General features: G+C 42.6%; 1 protein-coding gene and 2 non-coding genes across 7 annotated transcripts in view; all 3 read right to left on the bottom strand.

Moving 5' to 3' along the window:
* Positions 1–26,096, bottom strand: part of ATG16L1 (autophagy related 16 like 1) — a 38,908-nt gene that overhangs the window by 6,468 nt on the left and 6,344 nt on the right. For 2 of the 5 annotated variants that reach the window (XM_017537677.1, XM_017537681.2), the window contains exons 3-13: positions 21,280–21,385; positions 20,459–20,532; positions 19,389–19,640; positions 18,128–18,193; positions 15,437–15,523; positions 14,690–14,746; positions 14,419–14,469; positions 13,678–13,780; positions 10,683–10,788; positions 7,133–7,203; positions 5,599–5,670 (exon numbers count right to left, since the gene is read on the bottom strand). In XM_017537677.1, coding sequence (XP_017393166.1) covers positions 5,599–5,670; positions 7,133–7,203; positions 10,683–10,788; positions 13,678–13,780; positions 14,419–14,469; positions 14,690–14,746; positions 15,437–15,523; positions 18,128–18,193; positions 19,389–19,640; positions 20,459–20,532; positions 21,280–21,385 — 1,045 coding nt within the window. The remainder of the gene's footprint in view (positions 1–5,598; positions 5,671–7,132; positions 7,204–10,682; positions 10,789–13,677; positions 13,781–14,418; positions 14,470–14,689; positions 14,747–15,436; positions 15,524–18,127; positions 18,194–19,388; positions 19,641–20,458; positions 20,533–21,279; positions 21,386–26,096) is intronic. The other 3 variants (XM_017537679.1, XM_017537680.1, XM_017537683.1) reach the window with 3 other exon arrangements.
* On the bottom strand, positions 113–383 carry LOC119472584. Its single transcript, XR_005201732.1, has one exon.
* LOC119472585 lies at positions 12,605–12,879 on the bottom strand. Its single transcript, XR_005201733.1, has one exon.

Genomic DNA, 26,096 nt, shown 5'->3' with positions numbered 1-26,096 from the left:
GTTCCATATATAAAGTCAGAATAGACAAGGTCACCACAGGCACAATTTACAAAAGGAAACCTCAGGACTCTTTATGTAAACAATTAAAATCCTTGGGAGATTTTCAATCAGAGGTCTTAGCTTTAACAAGTCAGAGCATAGCCACAGATACTAGCATTCCCAACAATCAAATCCCTTTGGGACTAAGCTATTGGATGCCAACCAGCATCTTCCCTGAGCTCACGGAGGAACACAGAATGGGGACATCACTGAGTGTCAGCTGCCCTTCTGCCCATCACAGCAATTCTGACTTTGGAAGCCCAACGGAGGAGTGGCAGCTGGGGATAACTGGGACGCTGGGAGGGGATCTGGAGACTCAGACCTTTTACCCTTCATCATTGACTTCTGTACAGTGCAGGATCAACAGTTTTATGTGTGTAAAACCCCAGGGGTTCAGAAGGTATTCAATGATATTTTCTTCTATTTAGAAAATGCAAAGGTGGGGAAAGTGGCTCACATCTACAATCCTAATACTTTGGGAGGCCAAGGTGGGAGGACTGCTTGAGCCCAGGAGTTCAAGACCAGCCTGGGCAAAATAGTGAGACCCTCATCTCTACAAAGAAATTCAAATTAGCTGGGTGTGTGCCTATTCTATAGTCTCAGCTACAGGGGAGGCTGAGGTGAGAGGACCGCTGGAGCCCAGAAGGTCGAGGCTGCAGGGAGCCCTGATCATGCCACTGTACTCCAAACATCAACTCCCAAAGATGAGACCTCATGGTTCAGTGTTAGATTTTTTGTGTTAAAAATTTTGAAACCAATCTTCTATTCTCAGTGGAGTAACTCCACTTTAGCACAGGAACAAAAAACTTAGGGCCACATATACTCCTCTTTCCTCTTCAATGAGAGGAGCTTGCATGGGTTCTCAGACTGCTTTATCGCACATTCAAACCTCGGAAACTGGGACAGCATCTTACAACTGCTGCCAGTCGGGTGGCGGCTGTGCTGCAGTTGTGTGAAAACCTCCCACTGATCCTTCTGTAAGATCAAGAAAGCTCCAGTAACAAAGCTTACACTAGACATAGTCCATGAATAATGATTCCATTCAGTAGAAGACATCCACTCTGCACAAATCATGGAGAGAGACAAAACTTGGATAGGCTACTTCTTAAATTCTTTTGTTGTTGTCGTTTTTGAGATGGAATTTTGCTCATTGCCCAGGCTGGAGTGCAGAGGCATGATCTTGGCTTACTGCAACCTCTGCCTCCTGGGTTCAAGTGATTCTCTTGCCTCAGTCTCCTGAGTAACTGGGACTACAGGTGTGAGCCGCCATGCCCAGCTAATTTTTGTATTTTTACTAGGGATAGGGTTTTACCATGTTGGCCAGGCTGGTCTAGAACTCCTTACCTCTAGTGATCTGCCTGCTTTGGCCTCCCAAAGTGCTGGGATTTACAGGTGTGAACCACCGTGCCTGGACTTACATTAAATTCTTAATAATCATTTTATCAAAAATTTGAATTTGTATTTATATTCACTATCTGTTTCTTTCTTACTGTTAAGAGTAAAATCCCATTTCACAAACACAGGGAAGAAAAAGACATTGTGCATAAGTGGGATATGTTGGATACACATGTTCCTCAACTCATGATGGGGCCGGTCCTGACATTGTAAGATGAAAATACCCTAGATTGGGGGCCACATATATATTCATTTTTACATGCTTTAAAGGAACATGTTAATCTTTCCACAATTATACTCTTCCTAACAATCTATCCATTGCGCTTTAACCTGACAGCATAAACATTTTTTCATGACAGCTGAACATTCATGGGCTTTGGAGTTCCACTGATTTGAGCACCCTGGGTCTCTATAACATCCGTGAATGGGAAACACCCTTGTGCTATTTTAGTATGGACTCAACAAGACTGATGACATCAGAATTCTTCCTTTTTGCACCCCCCTTTCTTTAAGAGTCTGTCACAAGGGTCGGGCACGGTGGCTCACGCCTGTAATCCTAGCACTTCGGGAGGCCGAGGCAGGTGGATCACGAGGTCAGATCAAGACCGTCCTGACCAACATGGTGAAACCCCTTCTCTATTGAAAATACAAAAAGTAGCTGGGTGTGGTGGTGTACACCTGTAGTCCCAGCTACTGGGGAGGCTAAGGCAGGAGAATCCTTTGAACCAGGGAATCGGAGGTTGTAGTGAGCTAAGATCTCGCCACTGTACTCCAGCCTGAAGACAGAGCAAGACTCTCAAAAAAAAAAAAAAAAGTGTCACAAATGCTGCTGCAGTGAACACCTGTGAGCACAGAGCTTTCTTATTCCCGGGAATGAAACTGCTGAACTAATGGAATAGGGGAAAGGGATATTTTGTTTCTTAGCTCCTTATACATATTGTCAGCTTGCTTTTTATAATGTTTGGGCTTCTGCCCACCTTATTCTCAGTGAGAATAAGCTGGACCTGCTGAAGCTGACTAGCCGTCTCACTGCTTCCAATGGCACCGAGCTTGGCCTCCTACAGGCATTCATTCACCTTTACCATTTATAAAGAGTCCTTTGAAACTGATTAGATTTAAAATTCTTATATCCAAGAGGTGTTTCTGAAATTTATTTGTATTATTAACATGACTTTTAGGTTTTATCTTCTACTTTTAAACAAGGATTAACAAGCGGAGGCAGCAGGTTCAGATGTCATCAAAGCCCAGGCGGGCCTCAAAGTGGGGAGGCTTAAAGATTCCTCTGCTCTACTGGGCTCTGCACAGACTCTCTCTGTGCCTCATGGCAGATCCCGTGTGTCGACCCCTATTTCTTAACACAAAATTGCTCATTCAGTTAACACCTTAATCAAGCAGCTAATCTAACACCAACCGAAGACAACTGATTCCAAGAGAATGGAGAACTCGCAGTGGAAGATTCCAAATAGAAACCATAACCTAGCAGCCATAGCCAATCCTTACTATGGCCACCTCACCACACCATGAGAAAAGTGGGCAGAACTCCAACCTAGTTCCTCAAGTCAAATCTTACAGAGCAGCCAGGCAGTTTTGCACGGAGTTTCAATTTTCAACAGAGGCATCAAAGAGGACTTCTTTCAATGCCAGGCTGTTTCTAGGGTGCATTTACAAAAAGGACGTTAAAGCAACCACTCAACCAGCTGCTTCTTATATGCCAGTCTCTCCCAACACCATTCCCTTATCGTAAGAGCAAGGGAGATACTGAACAGGGCGTGGACCATGTCTGTGAGTTTCACAACATAGATGAATGGATTCCTGTCCTCCAATATCATCTGTTAACTGGGGTCTAAAAAGAAGCCAGCACTCCCTCGAATGAGAAGCCTATTTTACTTTCTGGAACTTGGTAAGGTTTTCAGGAGAGTTCTCTGGGTACAGGGAATCTGCTGCAAAAGGCCTCCTGATCTTCACACATTTACCAAGGAACAGGTCACAGTTACGAGCAGGCCAGGAACTCAAAGCCAACTAGTCTAGCACAGAAGGCTCCTGCCCCAGCATGGCATCATCAGCACCAGCAGCCCTGTGCCATGCTCCAGCATACTGAGAGCATCTCCCCAGGGAGACCTTACGTGCCAGCTCACTTGGAAAAAACTTCCCAATGTTATGACCTTTGTCTCTCAGTCTAGCTCCCTGCTCTAGGTCCCCTTCTCGTTATTTCTGACCCAAAGGCTGACGCCCACCTGTAAAGGACTCCTCTTTTACCAATTTAAAAAATAACATCCTGCACTACTGGTTGACTCAACTTCTTCCTCTTCTGCTCCAAGGGACTATCATAAAAATGCTGTAGGCCCCTCTTTAACCGGTCAGTTTTACTGTATCTCAGTCTAGAATAAAAGATCAATGGTTAAATAAGTCACAGTATACCACAGGATGGATTACAATGTAGTCATCAGTACTGGCTTTTCCATGTGTATGGTACAGAATTACACGACTTCAACTGAACCTGTTCAAGCATTTGAATCCATGTGCCCTGTGGCGGGCTCTCCAGAAGTTCACTTCCCTCGTCCCTCATAGGCAGGCTCCTCAGCTCTCACAACACATCCTTGTCATCATCAGGACTCATATTTTGCATGTTTGGATCTGGATCTTCTTTCAACTGAGAATTAAGAATGACTACCCCTGAGGTATTAGCTAGCATCTAATACTAATAATCTTCTATACAACCCTCTCAAGAAAAATCACCAGAACCCCACCTAAGGGACCATTCTACTGCAACTCCCCCACCTCCCATGTAGATTTAAGAAATTCATCTGGGACAGGAGCAGTGGCTCACGCCTGTAACCCCAGCACTTTGGGAGGCCAAGGCGGGCGGATCACCTGAGGTCAGGAGTTCAAGACCAGCCTGGCCAACATGGGGAAATCTCATCTCCACTACAAAAAAATACAAAATTTAGCTGGGCATGGTGATGCATGCATATAATCCCAGCTGCTTGGGAGGCTGAGGAAGGAAAATCACTTGAGCCTGGGAGGCAGAGGATGCAGTCAGCCAAGATCATGTCATTGCACTCCAGCCTGGGCAACAGACTCCATTTCAAAAAACAAAACAAAACAAAACAAAACAAAACAGAAATTCATATGGCTGGGAGCAGTGGCTCACACTGTAATCCGACCGCTTTGGGAGGCCAAGGTAGACAGATACCTTGAGGTCAGAAGTCCAAGACCAGCCTGGCCAACATGGTGAAACCCCGTCTCCACTAAAAATACAAAAATTAGCCATGCGTGTAATTCTCGCTACTCAGAAGGCTGAGGCAGGAGAATTGCTTGAACCTGGGAGGCAGAGGTTGCAGCGAGCGAAACTCCGTTTTAAAAAAAAAAAATTTTCATTTTAACATCACTCTGTTTTTGGTGTGAGTTAACACACACAAACGGCTTGTGTTAAACTTTTTTAAGTAAGATGCCTACTAATGCGAAATTCACCCTCCATTATATCTTCTAATAGCTTGTATTTAATAAGCTATGTGATGATTCCTGCAGGCTTACGGGGCAAAAAAAAAAAAAAAAAACAAACCCTCTGCAAATTAAGTTACATGCTTTCCCCCCACCCCCAATAGAAAAAAAAGCGATACAACCAAGTTTTGATCTCTATCTTGAATGCCAAGAGAATTCTCAGCAAGTTTTGGTTCAAATGCAGTTTTCCTCAACAGCCAATCATTTCTCCCTGCTCTGACATCTGTCTCCTGTTTCTCATCTTGGAGTTTTTGAGAATTGTCTTACCGCTATGATACATCCATTTGTACTTCATATCCCACTTTACTCTGTGAGGTAATTAGGTTTGACAGCCCACAGGAATCATAGTTCACATGCTCTTGCTAAATTCTGTGTCATTAAGCTAAAATTGGAATCTACCAAAAGTATCTACTCCTTATGAGGAGTATCCCAAGGTTTTCATGCAAATGTGAGGGTCCTATTGCAAACATTTTGAAACTGAGTCTTGGACAAAGAGTATAAAGTGGAAACACAGATTTCTCCAAGGAGGAAAGGAAAGGGCAGGGTGAATCAAGCATGATTTTTGGGAACACGAAGTCCCCTAGTTAAGCACCGGCCAGTTTGTGCCTTGATAACACCACACGAAGTTTGGAGACTGCACTAACTTTCTTAACCGGGTCTTACCCGTAATCGATAATCATCCACAGTCCAGATTCGGCTTGCAAAATCATTTGAAGCTGCTAAGAGGTAAGATCCCTATGGGAATAAAGAAGAGGAAAGCCATTTTTTAGCCAAAACAGAGGAATTACGTTCACATGATATAAATTCCCCAATAATCAAGTCCAAGAAGGTTTAGATGGCTCAAACTATACATCTAACCTGAACACCAACTGTTGCCATGAGTGTGCTTCAACTCACCAATCTCCTTCGAGTTCAGACCTTTTTTTTGTTTGCTTGATTTCACCTGAATATTGCAGACACCCCAAGCCTTCCCCGCTCACTCTTCCCTTGGCAACCTTCTCTAGCAGCAAATATTAACAAGTCAGAATCCTCAGAAGCACCCTTGACTCTCTCCTTGCCTAATCTCTCAACTCTCTCTCTGAGAACTGTTCATCTTCAATGTGTCTAGCCTGGTCCTCTCCTCTCTCCCTATTGCCTCAGCCCCCAAATGGGCCTTTTGCATCTCTGCAGAAGCACTGAACGCATGGGCCACTGCAGACCTGCTTCCCCCAATCCAGTCTTCAACACTGTTACAATTACACCAGAATTTAATGCCACATCCATTTCTAAAAATCTTTCAAGGCTCCACATGGCTTTACAGAAGTCTAAACCTTTCAATACAACATACCCTCATTTTTCAAGCTTATTCCTTATCATTCCCCAAATAAATTCAAGGAGCAGTTATTTAGAACCTAATAGGCACTGTGCTAGGTGCTGGGGGTACAAAGATGACTAACATCCAGACACTTGTCCTCAGGTAGTCAGCTCTCAGCTTAGCAAAAACAGATATAGACAACATCTATGCCACAGAATAAGTTTACACAAGATGCTGGGAACACAGAAAGCCACTCAGCCCACCCAGGAATGTTGCAAAGGCTCCCCAGAGATGACAATCAAGAGGAAGACTTTTGGGAGATGAGGACACTGCCTTGGCCTCACCTACTCATCACCTCCACCCAAGCTCCTGCACCCGCCCAGACCAACCTCCTCTGCTTCCTCTGCCTGCGGTGTCTGTTCCTGGCTTTTTGCCTCTAACCTGATTATATTTTAGATCTGCCTTAAAGGCCCCTAACCCTTGCCCCTGAATGAGCTCTCTCATCAGTATTTCCTTTCTACTCCACACCCATCACAACTATAACCTCAGCACAATTTGCAGTTTAATGCTTTCACATCACTCGCATTTAGATGGCGAATCTCTGAGGGTAGGGACCACACTGTCCCTGGAGTACAGCATCTATACACTCAAAATACAACTGTTAAGTGAAATTAGACAAGGTACTGAGTAACATCACAAGCCTAATGCAAGAAGCAGAACCCAAGGGTTTATCAGAGTTGATACAGCAATAAACTCGACAGTCTACCTGCAGCTTTCTTTAACAAGGATTTGACTTAAGATACAGAAAATGCAGATAAATCAGGTAGGTTATTCTATAATTTCAAGAACCAGATGTCTCCAATTATTTCTAAAAACCTCTAATCATAGCAATGAGATACTTACAGCGCTATCAAATTCAATGCTTGTAATTCCTGCGTTACTGCCAGAGAGAGAACCCTTGAATTCACATTTTTCTGTATAAAAAGAAAAAATTAGAAAAAGATGGGAAGCTGAATAAAGTCAATAAATAAGTTAAAACAGGACACTGAAATACAATGGAAGCCAATTATGCTGCTGAAACAACAGCCGTTCTGTATCCTTACAGAATCAAACAAAATAGCAGGACAAGCGGAACACGAGAGACTGAATACACTGCTGGTTTCAGGAGGAATGCATATCTAAGTGGACACTGACCCAGCATTTTGCACCTGTGTTCTATTCTTTAAGAAATGTAGTTATTCATTCTCTTTACAAAAATCAAGCGTAGGAATTTAGAAACCATGTCAATCAAACTAAAGACTGGGTTTATTCAGTTCCATTATTCCTCAGTAAATTTTAAAAACTTACATAAATAAACCTTTGGGCTTATCAGTATTTGTGCCAACTTAACTATCACTTCTGTAGAAACTGGCCATCAATTTCCGAATCCATGGTGTGGTAATTTTCATTAAAGTGTGAAATGAAATTGTGTTAGTTACATTTAAATGACTAGTCATTAGAATACCAGTCTAGCTAGTTTGGAGTTTCTGGAATTTGCCCTCATACTTTATCTCCATGAACCTAAGGTCCTGGCAAGCGAACTAAGTGCCAGCACCTCCCGTACCTCTACACGGCTGGCCCTCACCCACAGAGCACCGCACCTAGTCTGCCTCCAGACAGCCTGGCCACCCACACGGAACTTCAGCAACAGGCAATCCCAAACTGAGAAGATCAAAATCTCAATAATTTGATTAAGTTCCTTTAAAAAAGGTAACTTAAGGATGATCCACACAGATAAGCTAGGAATTAAGGAACCACTGCAATCACATTTGTAAAAGAGGAACACAGAACAGAAAACATTTGGACACATTTTTATCTTATTCAGTATTCTAAGTAGTAGTAATAATGACTGGAACCAGATATCAAGCTGACACAAATACTGGCTTGAAGCTGTCATGTACATTCAGGGCAGACTGTGAATCTGGTTGATGAACCCCTCCTCTAAATTTACTTGCAAAATATAGCATATTTAATACCATGTTCTGGATCTTAGCTTTCTTAAGATTTTCAAAAGGGTTGAAAAAGGGTAATATTCACTATGATTTTCTGTTAGATAAAATCTTCACAGATAAAAATATTATTGCAAATTCTAAGAAATATCTTTGGCTTATGCTTAAAATACTGGTCTATTTGCTTGGCACTTACTTAATACAGTGCCAAAATGTAAGAAGTGACCAAAAAATTAATACTATTCTATATGAAAGACTGATCTCAAAGGGACAAAGACCATATTAAAATTCTTAATTATCTACAAGGTACCAGGGGAGGCTATGGCAACAGCGTTTACATCATTCCCAGTGGAACTTCTGCTTTTGAGAATGAGCAAGAACAGATGCTCCCACTGGGTAGAAAGTGCCATTCTTCTGATAGTCTGAAAGCATGAAAAAATAGGACCCCAAATTACTTCAGAAAAGGTCTCTTGAACTTGGCCTCTTCCAAGATTCAGTAAATAAATATTAGCCAAGAGTAAAAATCCTGTAGACGGAAAAAGCTGTTTGTAGAAGAAAGGCCCTAAACAAAACTGCAGGGAATGCTGCCAAACATTCTGCTATTTCTGTAGATTAGGTAGAAACTTGATTTTATTAACACAAATTATGCTCTGGCACAAATTATGTGATCAGTATTCATTTCAATGGATATTTATTTCCTTTTTAGCAGCAGAAAGGTTACTAGAATTAAAGGTTGGCATCTCTTAATTTTCTTATAGGTGTTTTTACTGACCGAAGAGTAAAACAAAAAGATTTCTAGTGTTATTTTTATTTAATCTCAATGGCATAATTAAAACAGACTGTTTATTTTGATTTTACAAACCAAATTCCCTAAAATTTCCTTTAAAAAAAAAAAAAAAAAAAAAAAAAAAAAAAAAAAAAAAAGATATAGGGTCTTCCTCTGTTGCCCAGGCTGGAGTCAGTGGTGAGATCATAGCTCACAGCAGCCACTCACCCCTAGGCTCAGTCCATCTTCCCACTTCAGCTTCCCAGGAAGCTGGGACTGCAAATGCATGCCACGGCACCCAGCTACTTTAAATAAAGTTTTGTACGTAGAGACAGGGTCTCACTTTGTTGCCCATGCTAATCTTGAACTCTTGGCCTCAAGCAATCCTCTTGCCTCAGCCCTACAAACTGAAAATTTCTTTTCTTCTTATTTGTTTTTATTACTGTTTTCTAATAGCTTCAGCCATTATCACTCATAAGCTAAAATGTTTCTGGGCAAAACAGCAAAATTTGGTGGGCTTCAATGGGCTCTACCTGCTGAGTCCCTTTCCTGAAAATCAAAGGCTGGGGCAGATAGGAGGGGTGCTTTACTAATAATCTATTCTAACCATGGGATTAAAAAGTTGTCCCTGCTCTAATAAACCTTAAAAGCAGTACCCCTATGATTTTTCAGTTGCTGGAGAAAGCTACAGTAAGAAGAACATGGAATTTCAAGTCTTCTGACCGCATTAGTCCTAGTTCCACCACTCCCTCCCCATGGAAATTATTCACTAGCCATGTAAGTCACATAGTATCTGAGTTTTATTGCCTTTATCTGTGAAATAGGGCAATCTCTACCTTTTTAACCACACAGGGCTGTTGTGATGATCAGGGGAATTAACAAACAAAATCACTTTGGAGCTATTTATTGCTGGCCAGGGATAATGTATGTGCTGCAACTATGGATACTTGACAAAGCGGTTCCTATAAAAACCTTAAGCCTTATTCTTTGGCCTTACTTTAGTAAAAATACATGCATATTTAAGTGAATCTTGAAACATGTCAAAACTGGGATATGCCCAGTTTCATATTTCTAAGAGATAGTCTCATCAACTCCCATTTTCTGTTTTAATGCAATCTATTTCTGAGAATTCTGAAAGTCCAATCAAAGAGACTGAGTCTTGATCTAAGGTCCCCTGTCTGATAAAGTGTTAAATGCATCTTTTCTAGGTAATATATCTCTCTTTTCTCAAGCTCAGACATGACTACATTCATTTTTTTCCTAGGCTACTGCCACTGTCATTAAATGCATCAACCACAGCTTAATGTATGGCTTAATTACAGAATCTATGGTCATAAGCCTCCTTTTCCTTGTAAAAATGGTACTATTTTGCAAGATGCTCTGATTGGTATATATCTGAGAAAAATTACAGAAACCTTCATAATCATATCCATAACTTAACAGTATTTTCTGGTCACTACTTCAGAAAATCAGAGCAAACATCCACTCAGATGTAAAGAATAACTGAAGTGTATAATGCTTTGGTCAAAGGATCCCTTACATAAAACGTATGTTTTGAGAAGATGAACAATTCAGTGCTCGAAAGCAAGGTCAACCAGATGCCACCAACACAGCTGCTTTCTGTGGTGCAATGGTGCATCATCTCAGGTTTTGCAATGGTGCATCATCTCAGGTTTTCAGTTATGCCTCAGGCTCTCACCTCCAAATACTTCCCAAAGCTTAACCCTGCGGTCCATGCCTCCGGTGGCCAGTAACCGGGACCCTGGACTGAACTGCACAGCGTTGACTTCCCCATCGTGTGCATCCTGCAAGGCAAACACCCTGTATCAGGTCATTCTCATCCCAAGAGCTCAAGATACACGAAAACTCCAAATGCCTACCTCAGGGGAAAATATACATCCTCAAGCAGAGGTGGATCCAATCACAAACAAAACTGGACGCCTAGTCCAGGTCTCCTAAGATACTGTTATCATTTTATTCTTCTAGTAACAGTTGCATTAGAGTACAGTGCAACCTTCTCAGAAAGTATTCAAAATTTGTATAGACTGCCTAGAGTTTGTCCTTGCATTAATTTCATCTTTTCTAACAATAATGGCCTCTATCTATCTTAATAGTTTTTGGTCTAGATTGAGTTAATATTACTTATTGATTTACCAGCATTTACTAATTTACTGATCAATACTAAATACTACATATCTAAATAATGCATAGCACATGGCCTCTTATAATACAGCTTTCACAATGAGTCCTAATATAAGTAGATGGCAAAAACATCAATCTGTGTTATTATGGAATTCAATGTAGTTCTTTCTGGAAACATTACAGCACCAGTGTGTACTGAGAGTGTGACCTCTGGCAAGTTTCTTAACTTCTAGAAGTCTCATTTGCTCAGCTTCAGAAAGAGATTTTTGCAACCTAGAACGGTGCCTGTTAATGAGTATGCCTTAGATAAAAATGACAGTCATTATTTTAGGAGAATTTATATTCTTCATAGGGAAATTTCTGATACTGGCATAAACACTGGCAAAAGATGGTACTCGTGTTCTGGATAAGAAAGAAAACCAAGAAAAAAAGAATCCTGGCTAGGTGCAGTAGCACACATCTGTGATCCCAGCACTTCAGGAGGCCAAAGTGGGCAAACTGCATGAGCTCAAGAGTTGAAGACCAGCCTGGACAAGATGGCAAAACCCTGTCTCTACCAAAAAAAAAAAAAAAAAAAAAAGCCAGTGTGGTGGCACATGCCTGTTGTTCCAGCTACTCGAGAGTCTGCGGTGGTAGGATTGCTTCTGCCCAAGGCTGAGGCTGTAGTGAGCTGAGATTGTGCTACTGCACAACAGTGTGAGAGCCAGCATCCCATTCCAAAATGGGAAGAGGGAATAATTGAAGAATCACTGTACTCGCTTAAGATTATGGGTGAAATACTTTTGGATGAAATATAATGCCTAGGATTAGCTTCAAATTGCTGTAGCAAAAGTGTGTGGGGGAAAGAGATACTGCATATGTTCGAAAATTTCTCTAATAAAGAAAAGAGACTACAGGCTGGGTGTGGTAGCTCATGCCTGTAATCCCAGCACTTTGGGAGGCCAAAGAGGGTGGATCATGAGGTCAGCAGTTTGAGACCAGCCTGGCCAACGCAGTGAAACCGTGTCTCTACTAAAAATACAAAAATCAGCTAGGTGTGGTGGCATATGCCTGTAATCCCAGCTACTTGGGAGGCTGAGGCAGGAGAATCGATTGAACACAGGAAGTGGAGGCTGCAGTGAGCTGAGACAGTGCCACTGCTTTCCAGCCTGGGCGACACAGCGAGACTCCATCTCAAAAAAGAAAAAAAGACTAGAAAATATGTACTATCTAGATTGTTAAGCAGATAATCACTTGTCTAAAAGGTCACTTGGGGAAGAAAATATGTGGTATTCACACTTGCTTGGGACTGAAAAAATAAGACGCTTGAAATACCACGGAGAGAGCGACTATGAACAGGCTGGGCAACAGGCGTCACTTTGGTAATTTCATTTTCCACCTTCCCTCCCTCTTGTGACCCACCGCTGAAAAGTATGATAGGTGACCAAACCTTTCACCCCCATGAAATCTCCTTTTGTCATGGTTTCTTTCTCCTTAGGAGGTCTCAGATTGAAAACTTGAGATCATGCACCGTCACACCCATGACTGCCACTCGTCAGTCTCCTGCATAGCTGTTCTGTTGGATACTTGCCAGCTGTGAACCGATTACTCTCAGAGACACACACTGACAGAATCCCAAGTTATCAGCTGCTCCATGATCCCATACACATAACTTAAATGTGATAGGAGGAAAAATATGGGCTGCTGGGAGTTGAGGGCAACAAAGGGACTGTGACATTCAGTGCAATCAGACCTTTTACCAATCATCACCGACCTCGGCAAGGCGCCTGGTGATCCGAGAATCACAGGAGTGAAGTGGGGCTGGGAAGGGGCCTTGATACAACCCGTCCCGACTCCTCCTCCAAAGTGGAACTCTCTTTACAACAGTCAAGGCAGTTCATTACTCAGCCAGTCCACTGTGTAACTATCAAAGTCCCTCCTCATGCCTGGAACCCAAAGCTCCCACCATATAAATTCCATTCCATTTTTACGGCAAACTCTTCCCTGCTTTTAAAGCTGGTTCCTTTAGTTCACTTGCTGCCAGTGATTAGGCCAATAATGGAGTCAGTCCAACTCTCCAGGCTCCGATCTTTGTGCTGTTTCCTACCCTCCTCATGCTTTGACAGTTCTGAGCCAGGTACTCAACGTTTCCCCAGGCTGGTTCCATTTCTGCTCAATTACTCCAGCTGGGATGCAGATTATCTGCTAGTACTAGGACCCAGTTCTGAACTCCAGGTGACAGCCCTGGTATCCATCACAGTGGCTTCTGCCCAGGACTGCTTCCAATCATAGACTCCTAATGGTTGGGAGTCATACAGATAGGGGTATGATTCATGAAACCAACAGCTGCCCTACTGAACTTCCAAAATAGACCATTGACTGGCAACTCACTCTAAATTGGAGCCAAATGGTGACAATAATTATATAAATTACTCTCCCATTTTTCGCCATCCCTAATTACTTTTCCTTTGCCCCATCTCTCATGCTAGCAATGTTTTCTCAGTCAGCTCTGCCGTTACAGAGGATGGTTGTAACAAAATCCGTCGGGGGGTTTGGGGCTGAAGCATACTTACAAAGACACATAAGGCAGTAGTTGGTACCCTCACTTCTTTACCAGAACCAGGATGAGTATCCACATTGTCCTGGGGGACTGGGAAGGAAGAGACAGAGCGTCTCCTAAGAAATAAGATAAAGACAAATATTAGGCAGGATTGCAGAGGTTTACTGCCCATCAAATTGTTAGAAAGAACTCCAAGACGACCTTGCTTAAGCAGACTGCCTCTGTTGATAGCCTGTCCCTCCTAGATTCTTCAAACTATAGAACAATTCACAAAAAAATCAGAAGCACCCTCACTCAAATGATAAGAAAGAGAGCCAGCACATGCCTTACTCTCCTGCACACTAACCTGTGGACTCCAAAACCCAACAGTGAAAAGCAATCCTGAACAACAATTGCTCACCCAGTCAGTAAGCTGCTGGGAAACTTTCTCAGCTTAATGTAACAGCTAGCTCAGAGGTAGCTCTCTGGTATCCACAAAATTATTTTATTTCTATGCCTAGTCAGAATCATCCTCATCACCTGTGATCAACGTAGAGTCTAACGCATGCCAAAAGAAAGCAACAAGAGCATGAGTACTGTACAAAGTGTTCAACCTGGCAGCCCTGCTCTGAGAGCTCCCGGCATTCCTAGGAACATGCAAAGCATCCTGGTTAGCACGTGAACATCTGATGACTGAGGGCAGTGAAGCAGTGATCGGCATAATTGTTAAGGACCCACACTCACATGCTGGACTAAGAGAGGATAATAGTTTCACCTGGCAGCATCAGAAGAAGAATGATGTCCCAAAAGGGGAGACTCGGACAGACTAAAGGGAAAGGCCAGAGATCAGCACGCAGCGAGATTAAGAGGAAAGGGAGTTGAGGAAAAAAGGAAGAAGCTAAATGAAAAGCTGAAATTAAGGCACGTGTATATTCTGTACCACTGAAACCTGGTGTACATTTAAAAAATAAAAATAAGTCATGTACATATATTTAGGTTTAATTATACACATTTTAAAAAGGAAAGGTGAAAGTCTTCTAACCTACCCAAAGATATTAGTGATAGAATCCAGAAGGCCTCCAGCAGGCTGCGAGAGTCGCTTACTAAAGAGGAGGGGAGGATAGGTTTAAACCTTAGAAACATTTTGCCCAAATAATCAATCAATAAAAACAGCCCACAAAAACAGGTACCTGGGAATATGTTTCCCATTTAGTTCCCAAACCCCAGCTGAGAGAAACCCAACACAGTACCAAACTGCCAGAAAACAGTGGGAAGGGAAAAGGGGAAACCTAGCCTAGAGGTTTCCAAAGAAACAAGGTTCCCTAGTACTAAATTAATTTCCCTGGAAATAAACCTAGACAATCAACCTCACAATTTTTGGCTAAGTAACCTCATAATTTGTGGCTGTTAGTAACCAATCCCCACTCTTGAAGTCCTGCTTTAGGGAAAAAGAAAAAAAAAAAAAGCCCTAATAAGAACGAAACAGGATGATCTAAACCTGAACAATCATTCTGCTTAATAAGGTTTAACTGTCCATATTTTAGCAAAGCCACTACATTTTTTTGTATTTAGAAGCATTTAAAGCCACCTGTGTTCTGCTTCTTTCCCATTAAACAAAGGTGAACTGAGAAAGACTGGACACCTCTGTGGTGTGTATGATGCTAGGTTTCCCGGCAAAGGGGTAGGGGGTTGGGGGTTGGGTGCATCTGACTACATTCTTTGTCATGTCCACAAATGTGCCTTCATATTGCTCCTCCAGCTGTCTTTTCCCTGGCTCAAACCTGCCTACTTACGTGGCTGCTCTGCTGATGGCTCGCACAGGAGAGGTCTCTTCCGTGTGATCAGAGGTTTCATCCACAATGACCTCAATGTCATCATCCCTGGAAAGAAAGGCAAGAGATTCTTTGATTCTCTAGAGCAGGAGCTTTGTGATTAATCTGTTCTGCAAATGCTAATGTCATTTTCTAGTTATACCCTATGTCACTTGGCTATTACAGCAATGGTTAAAGGTTCTTTGGAGAAAAAGGAAGAGCTGCCATGTTTTGAACAACACTAAAATAAACATTTAACCTGTTTAAATGAAATCCAGAATTCCAGCTGAGAATAAATTTAAAAGTGAGCTTTTGATCCTTTTAGGTATACACACAGCTCCCACTTGGAAAGCAATGAAATACTTAACCATTACCAAAGAAGGACATTCCATCAGCAGTCAGCTTCACAGCTGAAGGGCTGCAGTACTCACCAAGCACAGTTCCCATGACACAAGGGCTGAGGGGGATCTAGGACAGTTAGGGGCAGCTATGGAATATGAACAAACAACAGGGTCGGGAGAAGAATTCAGGGGAAGAAGGGATTGCTAAATGGGCCATGAAATCAACAGCTGTCTTAACCCAGTTTCAAATATTATTTTAGTTAAAAAATAGAAAAGCAGAATCTAAACACTATACATTTTTAACTCTGTGTGTTTTATGTTTAAATACGTAGTGTCTCTGACATTAGGAGAGACCATCGCACCTCAAATGACACAATCAAGTCACATAACCTGCTCCCTTTGTTGCTGTTTACCCCAATGGATGCAAAGCACCTCTGGAATTTGACTTCCTCATTTTTATTTTATTTATTTATTTTTTTAATTATTTTTTTTTGGGGGGGCCATGTCTTTTCTGGTTGGAGGATGGCAAGTAATTATTCTGGTCTTAATGACCTCCTACTGAGACGCAACCTTCATGGAGAAGTAAAATAATTAAATGTAATAATCCAAGATTTCATCACCTACTGTTTGGATTCGTAAGAACTTGAAAGATTTTTCCTTTTCAGTGAATAATTATCTGGATTATGTAAATATATACTTAAGAACTTGTTACTAAGCAAATCAAACTAAGTCAAAGTAAATTTATTTTCCTTAGCTATTTATTCCAGGACTATATGTAATTATTGTACCACATTCTTGGCCAGGATGTAGAAGAGAATAAAGGCAGTTCTAAAGAAAGAGGACAAGGCTGTGCTTTATTTTCTTGATTGGCTTTCCCAGAGATCTAGGTTTGTAAGAGTCACCTGTGCCCACACAAGGACGAGAGGAGAACTGCAAAGACAGGAACTGCAAATATGAGCTGAGCCTTTGACAATGTCCTGTTGAAAACAGAATTTTATGGTTGTAAGTACTTGGAACTGTGCTCAGGCCCAGGACCACAAGAAAATACTAGCATTTGCTAAGTTATCAAAGTCTTTCAAAGATGTGTATGTGCTCTGACACAGAAACTCCTTAGGGAAGCGTAGAGATTAAGAACAGGCCTTCACAGCCCTGTTTGCATCCTACCTCAGCCCTTTCCTGTATCATCTTGGGGAGGATGCTCAACCTGTCTAAGTTGTCACATCCAGTCAACCTGGTTATGCTGGTGATTATAAGGCAGACAAATGACACTTTTATAAGCTGTTTTTTTTGAAGAAACCAAATCTCACTTCCAGGTCAACTATTTACTTTGTGGCTTGGGAAAAAATACAACTGAGATTAATCTTCCACATCTGAAAGTGTAGATACACACATACCCTACACATCTAAAGCAAAGGCATGATATGAGAACCTTTGTTTCTTTATAAATTAAGACTTTTGTTGGTGAATGACTCCTAATTTAATTTAACCCACTCCACTTATAAGGAAGCAACTAACATTTTAAAAAATAGTGGATCACAGCTCTGAAACCATATTCCAAAACACACATTTCAATAGAAAATATAAACATCCTAGAGCAAAGAAAACTGTTTCCTGCCATAATTAAAGCTTCAAATTTCAGAGAAGATCCCCCACCTTAACTTGTAGGCAGATTAAGAAAAGCTCCAAACTAGTTCAATTCCTTTTGTTCCAAGAGATCTTAGTTTTCACTTATGCTTCCACTTTAAGTAACAAACCAAAGGGAGCAAGGAGGAAAAAAACAAACAAAAACCCAACACCGCAGCTTTACATGGCAGGCACAATTAGAGGCAGAAAACTGATCGCTCAAAGTGTCAACAGGAAACAGTGAAGCAGTAATGTGTACAGAGTGCAGGAAGTCAGAATTCACACTCACAGCTGATGAACAGAAACTCTATGGAAGGTTATTTGTGATACCTTCCAAAAGCTTTGACCCATCCGATTTTACTTTCAAGAATCTATCTCAAGTAAGTAATCAGAAATAGGGTCAATCAATACATTATTTGTGAGAAACCAGAAGTCACCAAAATACAATTAAAATGATATATGGATGTTACTTCTGAGTGGTGGAAGAACAGAGCGTTTTCATTTCTCCCTTTAACATTGAAGTTTTCTTTCTAAAATCTGTAAGGTGATTTTACAGAAATAAAAACATTAGAAGCTATGATCACACCACTCCACTCCAGCCTGGGCAATAAAGCAAGACCCTGTCTCAAAAAAAAAACAAAACAAAACCAAACTTTTAAGAGAGCCAAATTATCAGGAGCACAGTTTTGATTCATTTATCTCCACTTACTGTTCGACTGGTAGAGGTTCCTTTGCTGCTTCTGCAAGCTCTTTCTGCAGCCGGGCTTGCCGCCTCCTGTTAAAAAAAGGCCCACCATTTATGTCTGCTTAGGAAAGCCTGGGGTTTGGGCTCTCTAGAAGCTACCAGTTCTAATAACACATTCAGTGCACGTAAAATAACAATTACCCCCAGCAAAATACTCTAAGTCCCAAGCCCAAACTCCTAACAGCAGCAAGGCTCCCCTTTTAAAGGGTTTCAGAGCAAAGCCTAGAAGAGAGAGACAGGTCACGTTATTAGAGAAAGCAGTCAGCTAGCAAAGGAAGAGGCCTGTCTTCCGGGACCCAGGGTCTCCTAGGAAGATACGTGACTCAGGCTCACTGGGGGTTAGTCATAGCTGTGACTTAAGTTTTCTGCAGCAAATAGTCTTACACGAGTTGAGCATCCATTACCTGAAATGTTTGGGACTACATGTGTTTCAGATTTTCAAACTTTTACATAAACATGATATATATCTTAAGGAGGGGATCCAAGTGTTAACATGAAATTCAGCTAAACTGATGGTAAATCGGAAATCTGAAATGGTCTAGTGAGTACTTCCTTTGAGTGTCATGTTGGCACTCAAGAAGTTTCAGATTCTGGAGCATTTTGGAGTTTGGGATATGGGAATGCTCTACCTGCATTAACATACCCACAGCATGATTACCAATAGTGAAGATTTATATAGGACTTCCCCGTACCTGACATTGCTAATTAGTTCACAGAGTTTAAGCCTTATAACAGCCTTTTGAAATAAATACCATTATTGCCATTTACAAATGAGGAAACTGAGGTATGGTGAGATTCTTCAACTATCAAAGTTTACATAATATTAGTAACTTTAATTTACTAAAGTCACTGCACTCCAGCCTGGGCAACAGAGCAAGACTCTGTCTCAAAAAATAAAAATCTATCAATCAGTCTGATTTAGGAACTTCACATTTATATTCATGTGAGTTTGGATATAATCTTCTCGTGCATTAGCAAGATCAGAATTTTTATATGGATACAAAAAGCTTCACAAAATTATGGGGTAGAATTCTAATTGTGGTTTATTTCCTTTTTCTAACTCTGGTTTAATTTATATTGTTCAGAATTAGCTTGTCTCCTTGAAACACTGAAAGAATTCCCTAGCAAACCTCCTGCAGTAACTGCCAGGTTTCTCTTTCTTTTCAAAGACCTAGGTTCTACTTTACTAAGAACGGAAACCACTACCTGTGGACTGATATCCCACCTGGAGTCTTTTTCATTCTCTGCATTGAGGCGATTGGCTTCCTGGGCTTTCTCAGCCATCCATCTGGTAACCAGCTCCTGGTTCTCTTCCGTAGTTTTCCTCAGTTTTTCCTCCAAGGCAGTAAAAGTGATCTGCAGGGCATCATATTCATCCTTCAGGGTCTGGTTGGCTATTTCAAGGTCCTGAAGCTTAGTGCGCAGATCTAGGCACTCCGTCTCCAGGTCAGAGATAGTCTGCAAACATTCTGCAATTCTGAAAGTATGACATCAGAGGAGGAATGGTACCTCACTAGAGCACTGTGCCAGAGCCAGATGGACCTGGCTGAGTGCTCAACACCTTGTGTCTGTTACATATCTTAGCAAGGCCCATCCCAAAGGTTTACATGATAATCCGTTAGGAAACACCTAAGGTGAAATTCACCCTATTAATGACTAGCAAAAACATGATGTGAAGGAAGAGAAACTTCTGATGCTTAGATTGGTAGAGGGGACTTAAAAGGAGGCTGGAAACCCTATATATCTCACCAGCTATAACATTTCCTGAGCAAGAACGTCTGATCAAGTGCCCCGCCTTTCCAAGCCTCTAGACCCCCTTTCCACATATTAAGAAAACCCAAGCACCCCCAACCCCAGCTCCAAGGTCTTAGGATTCAGAGTCCCCATGTATCCTGTCTGAAGGCTTCTCTCTGATCAGCAAGTTTTGCTCACAAACTCATTCCCCTTTTCCCAAGGGCCATGCGCTCAGCTATCCTGGCCCTGCCACCTCCGCCACAGGAACATACCAGGCTCCCACACACTGCGGCCACAGGAGAGCTGTTGAGTGTCTCTGGGACACTTGCAAGGGCCAAGGTGACTTCCCTAGGAGGACACTAGAAGCCTGAGGGCACTGTCCTTGCTTTCTCCTTCTCAGAACTGGTAGAAAAGGATCCCAGAGCATGCATGCACTGAAATCAAACTCTTGCTGAGTGCACTACAGCCACTCACTGCCACTGGCCCTGCTCACAAGAGTTCAGCAGAACAAGGACATGTGACCCAATGACCAGGCTCCAAAGATGCATGGTCTCTACTCACTTTGCTTCATTCATCTGCATCTCCCTGTCCTTCTGCTGCATTTGGTTATTCAGGTCAATCACCAATTGAGCTAACTGGGAGATAAAGAAGAACACTTTCATGAATAAGATTTTAGGACCTCACTTGGAAACTACATAGTGGGTGGCTATTTATTTTTAAGAAAGAATGAATGAGATCGGTGACAGCAAGGAGCTGAGGCACCTATGGGGACACAAAGGCGAACTGTTCCTGACACTCCCTCTTAAAGGACAGCTTGGCTGGATGAGAAGTATTCCAGGTGACTGCCAGGGGCTTGCTGAGGACAGCTGTCTAGCCATCAACCTCAGCTACCCTTTTGGAGACTCATTACTGCTGAAAAGACAATTAATTGAGCTGTAGTGATGGTGAACTGCATTTTCCCAACTGGAGCTTTGCCATAAGACCACCATCCAGGGGAACACAGCCTGGGACTTGATTTTTTCTCATGAATGTCTCTGAAATTTCAGGGTTCGTACTGAAAAGCTTTATGAAACCATCAGTAAGACCTTCAATGGACCAGGTAGCAGGCTTTTTCCTTCTTTAAAACCTCTCTACTCTCATCTCCCATGCTGATTTTGGAGCATGGTAACTGGCAGTGCTGTCACAGGACTGCCCTTCTGCTGATGGGCCTCACTCTGCCTGGTCTTTTCATTTCGTTTTCCTCGCCCTTTTATTCCTGTAGAGGGGGCTTTTGATGCCACATATGGCTAAGGCTGCTGCCAATTCTGGTGAGAAGTGACTATCCCTCCCCACAGGACTCTCACAGAGAGCAGAGGACAGATGAGGAAAAGGGCTAGCTTTACCTCCCCACGTTTCTTGTGTAATTCAGTCAGTTCTTCTTGGTGCTTAATCCTCAGCTGGGCCATTTCTTGTAGCTGACTGTCATTCCATGTGCCGTCATGTCCGGGACTAAATTGGCAAACCAGGCAGATGAAGAGAATGTGCAAAAAAAGGGAGGGGAAAAATGAGACTCCAAACCTTTCCAATTAGGCAGTGAAACAGTAACTCCAGAAACATGTTCACACAGCTAATAAATCATTCGGGTGTCTCCAGCAGCTGCGGTTACAGCCACTATGAGCGGAAAGGAAAAGATGTGAAACACATGGAAAAAAGCAAAGCAACTGTGACCACCAGGCACGTCAGGAATAAAGGGTAGAAAGTTCCTGAATGAAGTGCCAGTAACAGAGAGGCACCAATGAGGGCCACTCATTGATGGGCAAGCAATTGAGGGCCGATGATGCAGCAATGCGTACAGGGCTCTGCTTTCACACAGCTGACAGTCAACTGAGAGCAGATGTGAAGTCAGGAGTCACATGTGCTGTGCAGAAAACTCAAGCAGAAGAAGAGAGGGAACGGGGAGGGGGGCGAGGGGGGTCCTATTTGAATGTAATTGAGAAGGGTTTCTCCAAGGTGACACATGACTAGAGACTGTAAGGAAGTGTGGAATAAGCCATGTGGACCCTTGGGGGAAGGGCCCTCTGAGCAGAGCAGCAGGGCCTGGAGAGGCATACAGTGGGTGTGTGTTTGGAGGAAGGGTGACTGAAGCCCAGGCGCAGGGGACAGAGGAGGTGGGGAGATGATGCAGAGCCTCGTGGGCTCCTCGGAGGACTGTGAGGTTTACTAGGTGTGAAGGGAAGCTGCTGGGGGGCTGTGAGCAGCCATATGACTTAGGTTTTAAAAGGAGAGAAGACTGCAGGAGGTAGGGCAGAAATAGGAAGACCAGCCGGCAGGCTACTGCACAGTGCAAACACGGAACAGTGCAGCCCAGACCAGGGTGGGGGCAGTGAAGGTTAACATGCTGCCTGATTCTAGATCCCTTCTGAAGAGAGCGCCAACAGGACCTGACTTTGAATCGGGTATGGGGTGTGAAAGACAGATCAGAGTCAAGGATGACTCAAGGCTTTTGGCCTGAGCAACTGGTAGAAGGTAGGTGTCACCCACTGCAATGGGCAAGCTTGTGGGAGAAGCAGGTTTTGGGGGAGGCCTAAAAAGTTCAGCTGTGGCCATTCAAGTGTATACATTAAATGGAAACTGGGTATTAAGAGTCTGAACTTCAAGGAGAAGTCCAAGCTGGAAGCTAACACGTAGACTCTGTCAGCAAATAGATGTGCCTAAAGCCACAGGAGTCAGTTCAGATCACCTCCAATCAATGCAGTTTTGGAATTTTGCCAAGTGTTTGCATAGTATCTCAGAAACAGCAGAAGACAACTACAACCGTGGATTTATAGTTCAAGAGAAGGCTGGTGCCAAAGATGAGAATTATCAGATTATAGCGAGTAGCTGAAACCACCGTTGGGGGAAAGCTTGTAAATGGAGACAAGGAAGAAGGCTGAACGCTAGGATATCAACATCTGAAGAGAGGGGAAAGAACTGCCCACTCCATATGGCCTGGAATAAAATAAAAAGTCGGGGGGGAGGGCGGGTAGTAGAGCAGTCCCTCCATCTCTGTATGTTGTAATACTGCAACTAATATTTTATTACACAGCTAAGCACAAACTAATACCTCATCTTTTGAGGCAACCTGGCACTTCCCCAATCTTAGCCCAAGAAGTAAAGCCAAGAGATTAGAAAGTGGAACACACTTCACATGAAACCATCCTAAATTAGGCAGAATAATTATGAACTCTCCCCCATCTTCTAAAAAATTATTCAGATGGTGTCTTACTATGCTGTCAAGGCTGGCCTCGAACTCCTGGACTCAAGCGTGTTAAGACGTGGTCCCACCTTCCAAAGAGCTGGCTAGCTATAGAACATATTCATGAAATAAAAACTAACAACATAGAGAAAAACAAGTGTATCAAACAGTGGCAACACAAAGTATTAATCATGCTCAGAGGCGGACTTCCCCAGACAAGGATGGTTTCAGTTTGAGAGGGGTTTCCGAAGAGGAACTAAAGTAGGAATCACCTAGGAAGGGCAAAATGGAGGTAAGATCATCAGGCAGCAGGGCCACAGACTAGACGCTTAAACTTCAAAGTATACCAAGATGCGGAACTCAAAAGAAAAGCTAGGAGAGACTAAGGCAAGCAGGATACAGCTCATTCCACCACCCAGAGCCTCCAAGGACTTCCTATTTTACTTACAATGACTATCAGCGTAAGGTACTTCAGCAAGCAGAAAAAACAATCACTTGGAGAGCATGGTTAAAGCAGATTCCTGAAGCCCACCACAATCTGCTTTCCCAGCAAGGCCCAGCAATCTGCATTTCAACTTTTTGTGCTCCGGTGATGGGAATGTTGCTGGTTCCAGGAACTTGGAGTAGCAGTAAAGGTGGCAGTGCTCCAACTTTAGAGATCACTAGAATCACCTAAAGCATGTCTGAAAACACAGATTATCAGGCACACCCCCCGCTCCGAGTTTCTAACAGAGTAGGTCTGAGGTAGGAGCCCAAGAATCTTCATTTCTAACAATTTCCCATAAGATGCCACTAGTCCAGGAACCATGCTTCGAATAAACAATTTCAAGGCTGAAGAGTCTGATTTCAAACTGCAGGCAAAGTGATGAAAATACTTAAGAGAAAGTCTGCTAACTGATGCAGGTCACTATTTAAGGACAGTGTGCAGTGTTTCAAGGTTAATTAGGATGACACAAGGAGGGGGAAGGAAGCCAATGGTGCCCGGCTTCTGTGAACACCCTTACATTCTCTAGCAAATGTCCCTTTGGGGTGGCCTCCTCGTCTAGACTCCAGTCCTCCTCAGAGCAGGGACTGGCTTACTCATCTCTACACCCCTAATGCCCAGCCCACACTGCGGCTGCAGAAGTCTATTGAGTGAATGAGGCTCCCACCACAGTCTGGGAATAAGAAGACAAATAAACAAAGGAGGTGGCAAAATAAATGCAACCAAAAGGATGCAAGAGGTGATGAAGGAATATGGGGAGCGGAAGATCTGGAGGGAAAAGGGAACCATAGACGACTCCAGGAAAACAATACCATGAATGGAAACAAAGAACTCAGACGGACAGCCTTATTATGGATACCATTTGTGGAAATGGAAAGACTGAAACCAATGGTAACCTGATTAATCCCACCATTCAACCCGCCTTGCCTGCTTGTCATCACTTACTTCTAGTTCCAAACTCCCACTAGCAAGTCAAGTTGCCAAATAATATATAACTAAACTTTCACTAGCTTCCTTATAAATAACTGACTGTGGCTCACTATAATAACCAGTGCTTAAAGTTCTCCTCCAGGAACTAGGAAGCAGCTCTTGCTCATTAAAGCAGTTGACACTCTCAACCGCTCAAGTGGGCCTGTGTGAATGCCCAAGAGGTGACCTTTTGACATCAGAGGGCCAAAGCACTCCTCCTTCAGATGGTGCTAATGCCACCATTTTCTGCATGTGTCCTATGAGGAACCACACAGCTAGATTATGCTTACATGGAAGCCCCAATCACCTCATCTTTCCTAACCACCAATCACCTCTTCCCACACTTTAGACCACCCTGCTTCCTATCCCATAAGTACCCCCAACCCCTATTTTCAAGGAGTGGGTTTGAGACCTGTTCTCCTGAATCCTTGCTTAGGAGCCTTGTGAATAAACTGCTGCAAAATGCATCATCTCAATGAATAACTTGCTGTGTTCAGGCTGAATGAACCTGGTTTGTAACAAGACCTCCACTTAAATGACCATCCCGCTGGGCGTGGTGGCTCATGCCTGTAAACCCAATACTAATGGAAGGTGGAGGAGGGAGGATTGCTTAAGCCCAGGGGTGGAAACCAGCCTGGGTAACAGTGGGACCCCTATTTCTACAAAAAATTTAAAAATTAGCCTGGCATGGTGGTGCACACCTATAGTCTCCCAGCTACTCAGAAGGCTAAGGCAGGAGGATTGCTTGGGCCCCAGAGGCTGAGGGTGTCGTAAGCCATGATCATGCCACTGTACTCTGGCCTGGGCGACAGAGAGAGACCCAGCCTCAAAAAAAGACTATCCTAGTGAAATTCAGCCAAAAGAACTGCTACATATTTGTTTATAGTGCCTTTCTAAGCAAATGAGTTTGGCTAACAGATAAAGAATACAAGAACATAGTCACCAAGGGTTTAATCAGAGATGTATTAAGTTTTCAACTGGCTGAACTTAGATGAAAATGGTGAAACAGCATTATCTATACCTAAAATTAACCAAAATACTACAACGAATATCTTAAGTACTACAGAAGACCTCCCAGGGCCACAGCCAGGCAGGATTTCCTGAACTGTTAGAAAGCAAGGATGGAACCCAGGCCCTGCCAAGCCATCTGTTCTCTGCAATCTTTTCCACTCTGTCCTCTACCAGGAGACCATTCTGCCAGATGAGGAGACGTAACAGCAGCTACAGCTCCAGGAGCAAATTAACACATAAGGCTACAGATATCATTTCTAGTTTTTTTTTTTTCTAAACACCATAAATCATCAACCTTGTTTTTACAATTGCTAAATGTGTGGAGATTTCAGAACAATATGGCTACTGTTCCCATATCAACCACCAAATTTAGCATGCAAACACAATGAATATTATGGAAGAGGACAGTAAGACTTCAAATATATATAAATGTACACAAATGACCCAGTAAACACTCTATTAATATACACTGATATTTTTCTAATCTAGTTCTTCTTTTTTTTTTTTCTTTTTTTTTTTTT

The sequence above is a fragment of the Cebus imitator genome, unplaced genomic scaffold (assembly GCF_001604975.1).
Source record: "Cebus imitator isolate Cc_AM_T3 unplaced genomic scaffold, Cebus_imitator-1.0 Scaffold106, whole genome shotgun sequence".
Taxonomy (NCBI): Eukaryota; Metazoa; Chordata; class Mammalia; order Primates; family Cebidae; genus Cebus; species Cebus imitator.
The sequence above is the reverse complement of the archived record's forward strand: the minus strand, read 5'-3'. Positions and strand labels throughout refer to the sequence as shown.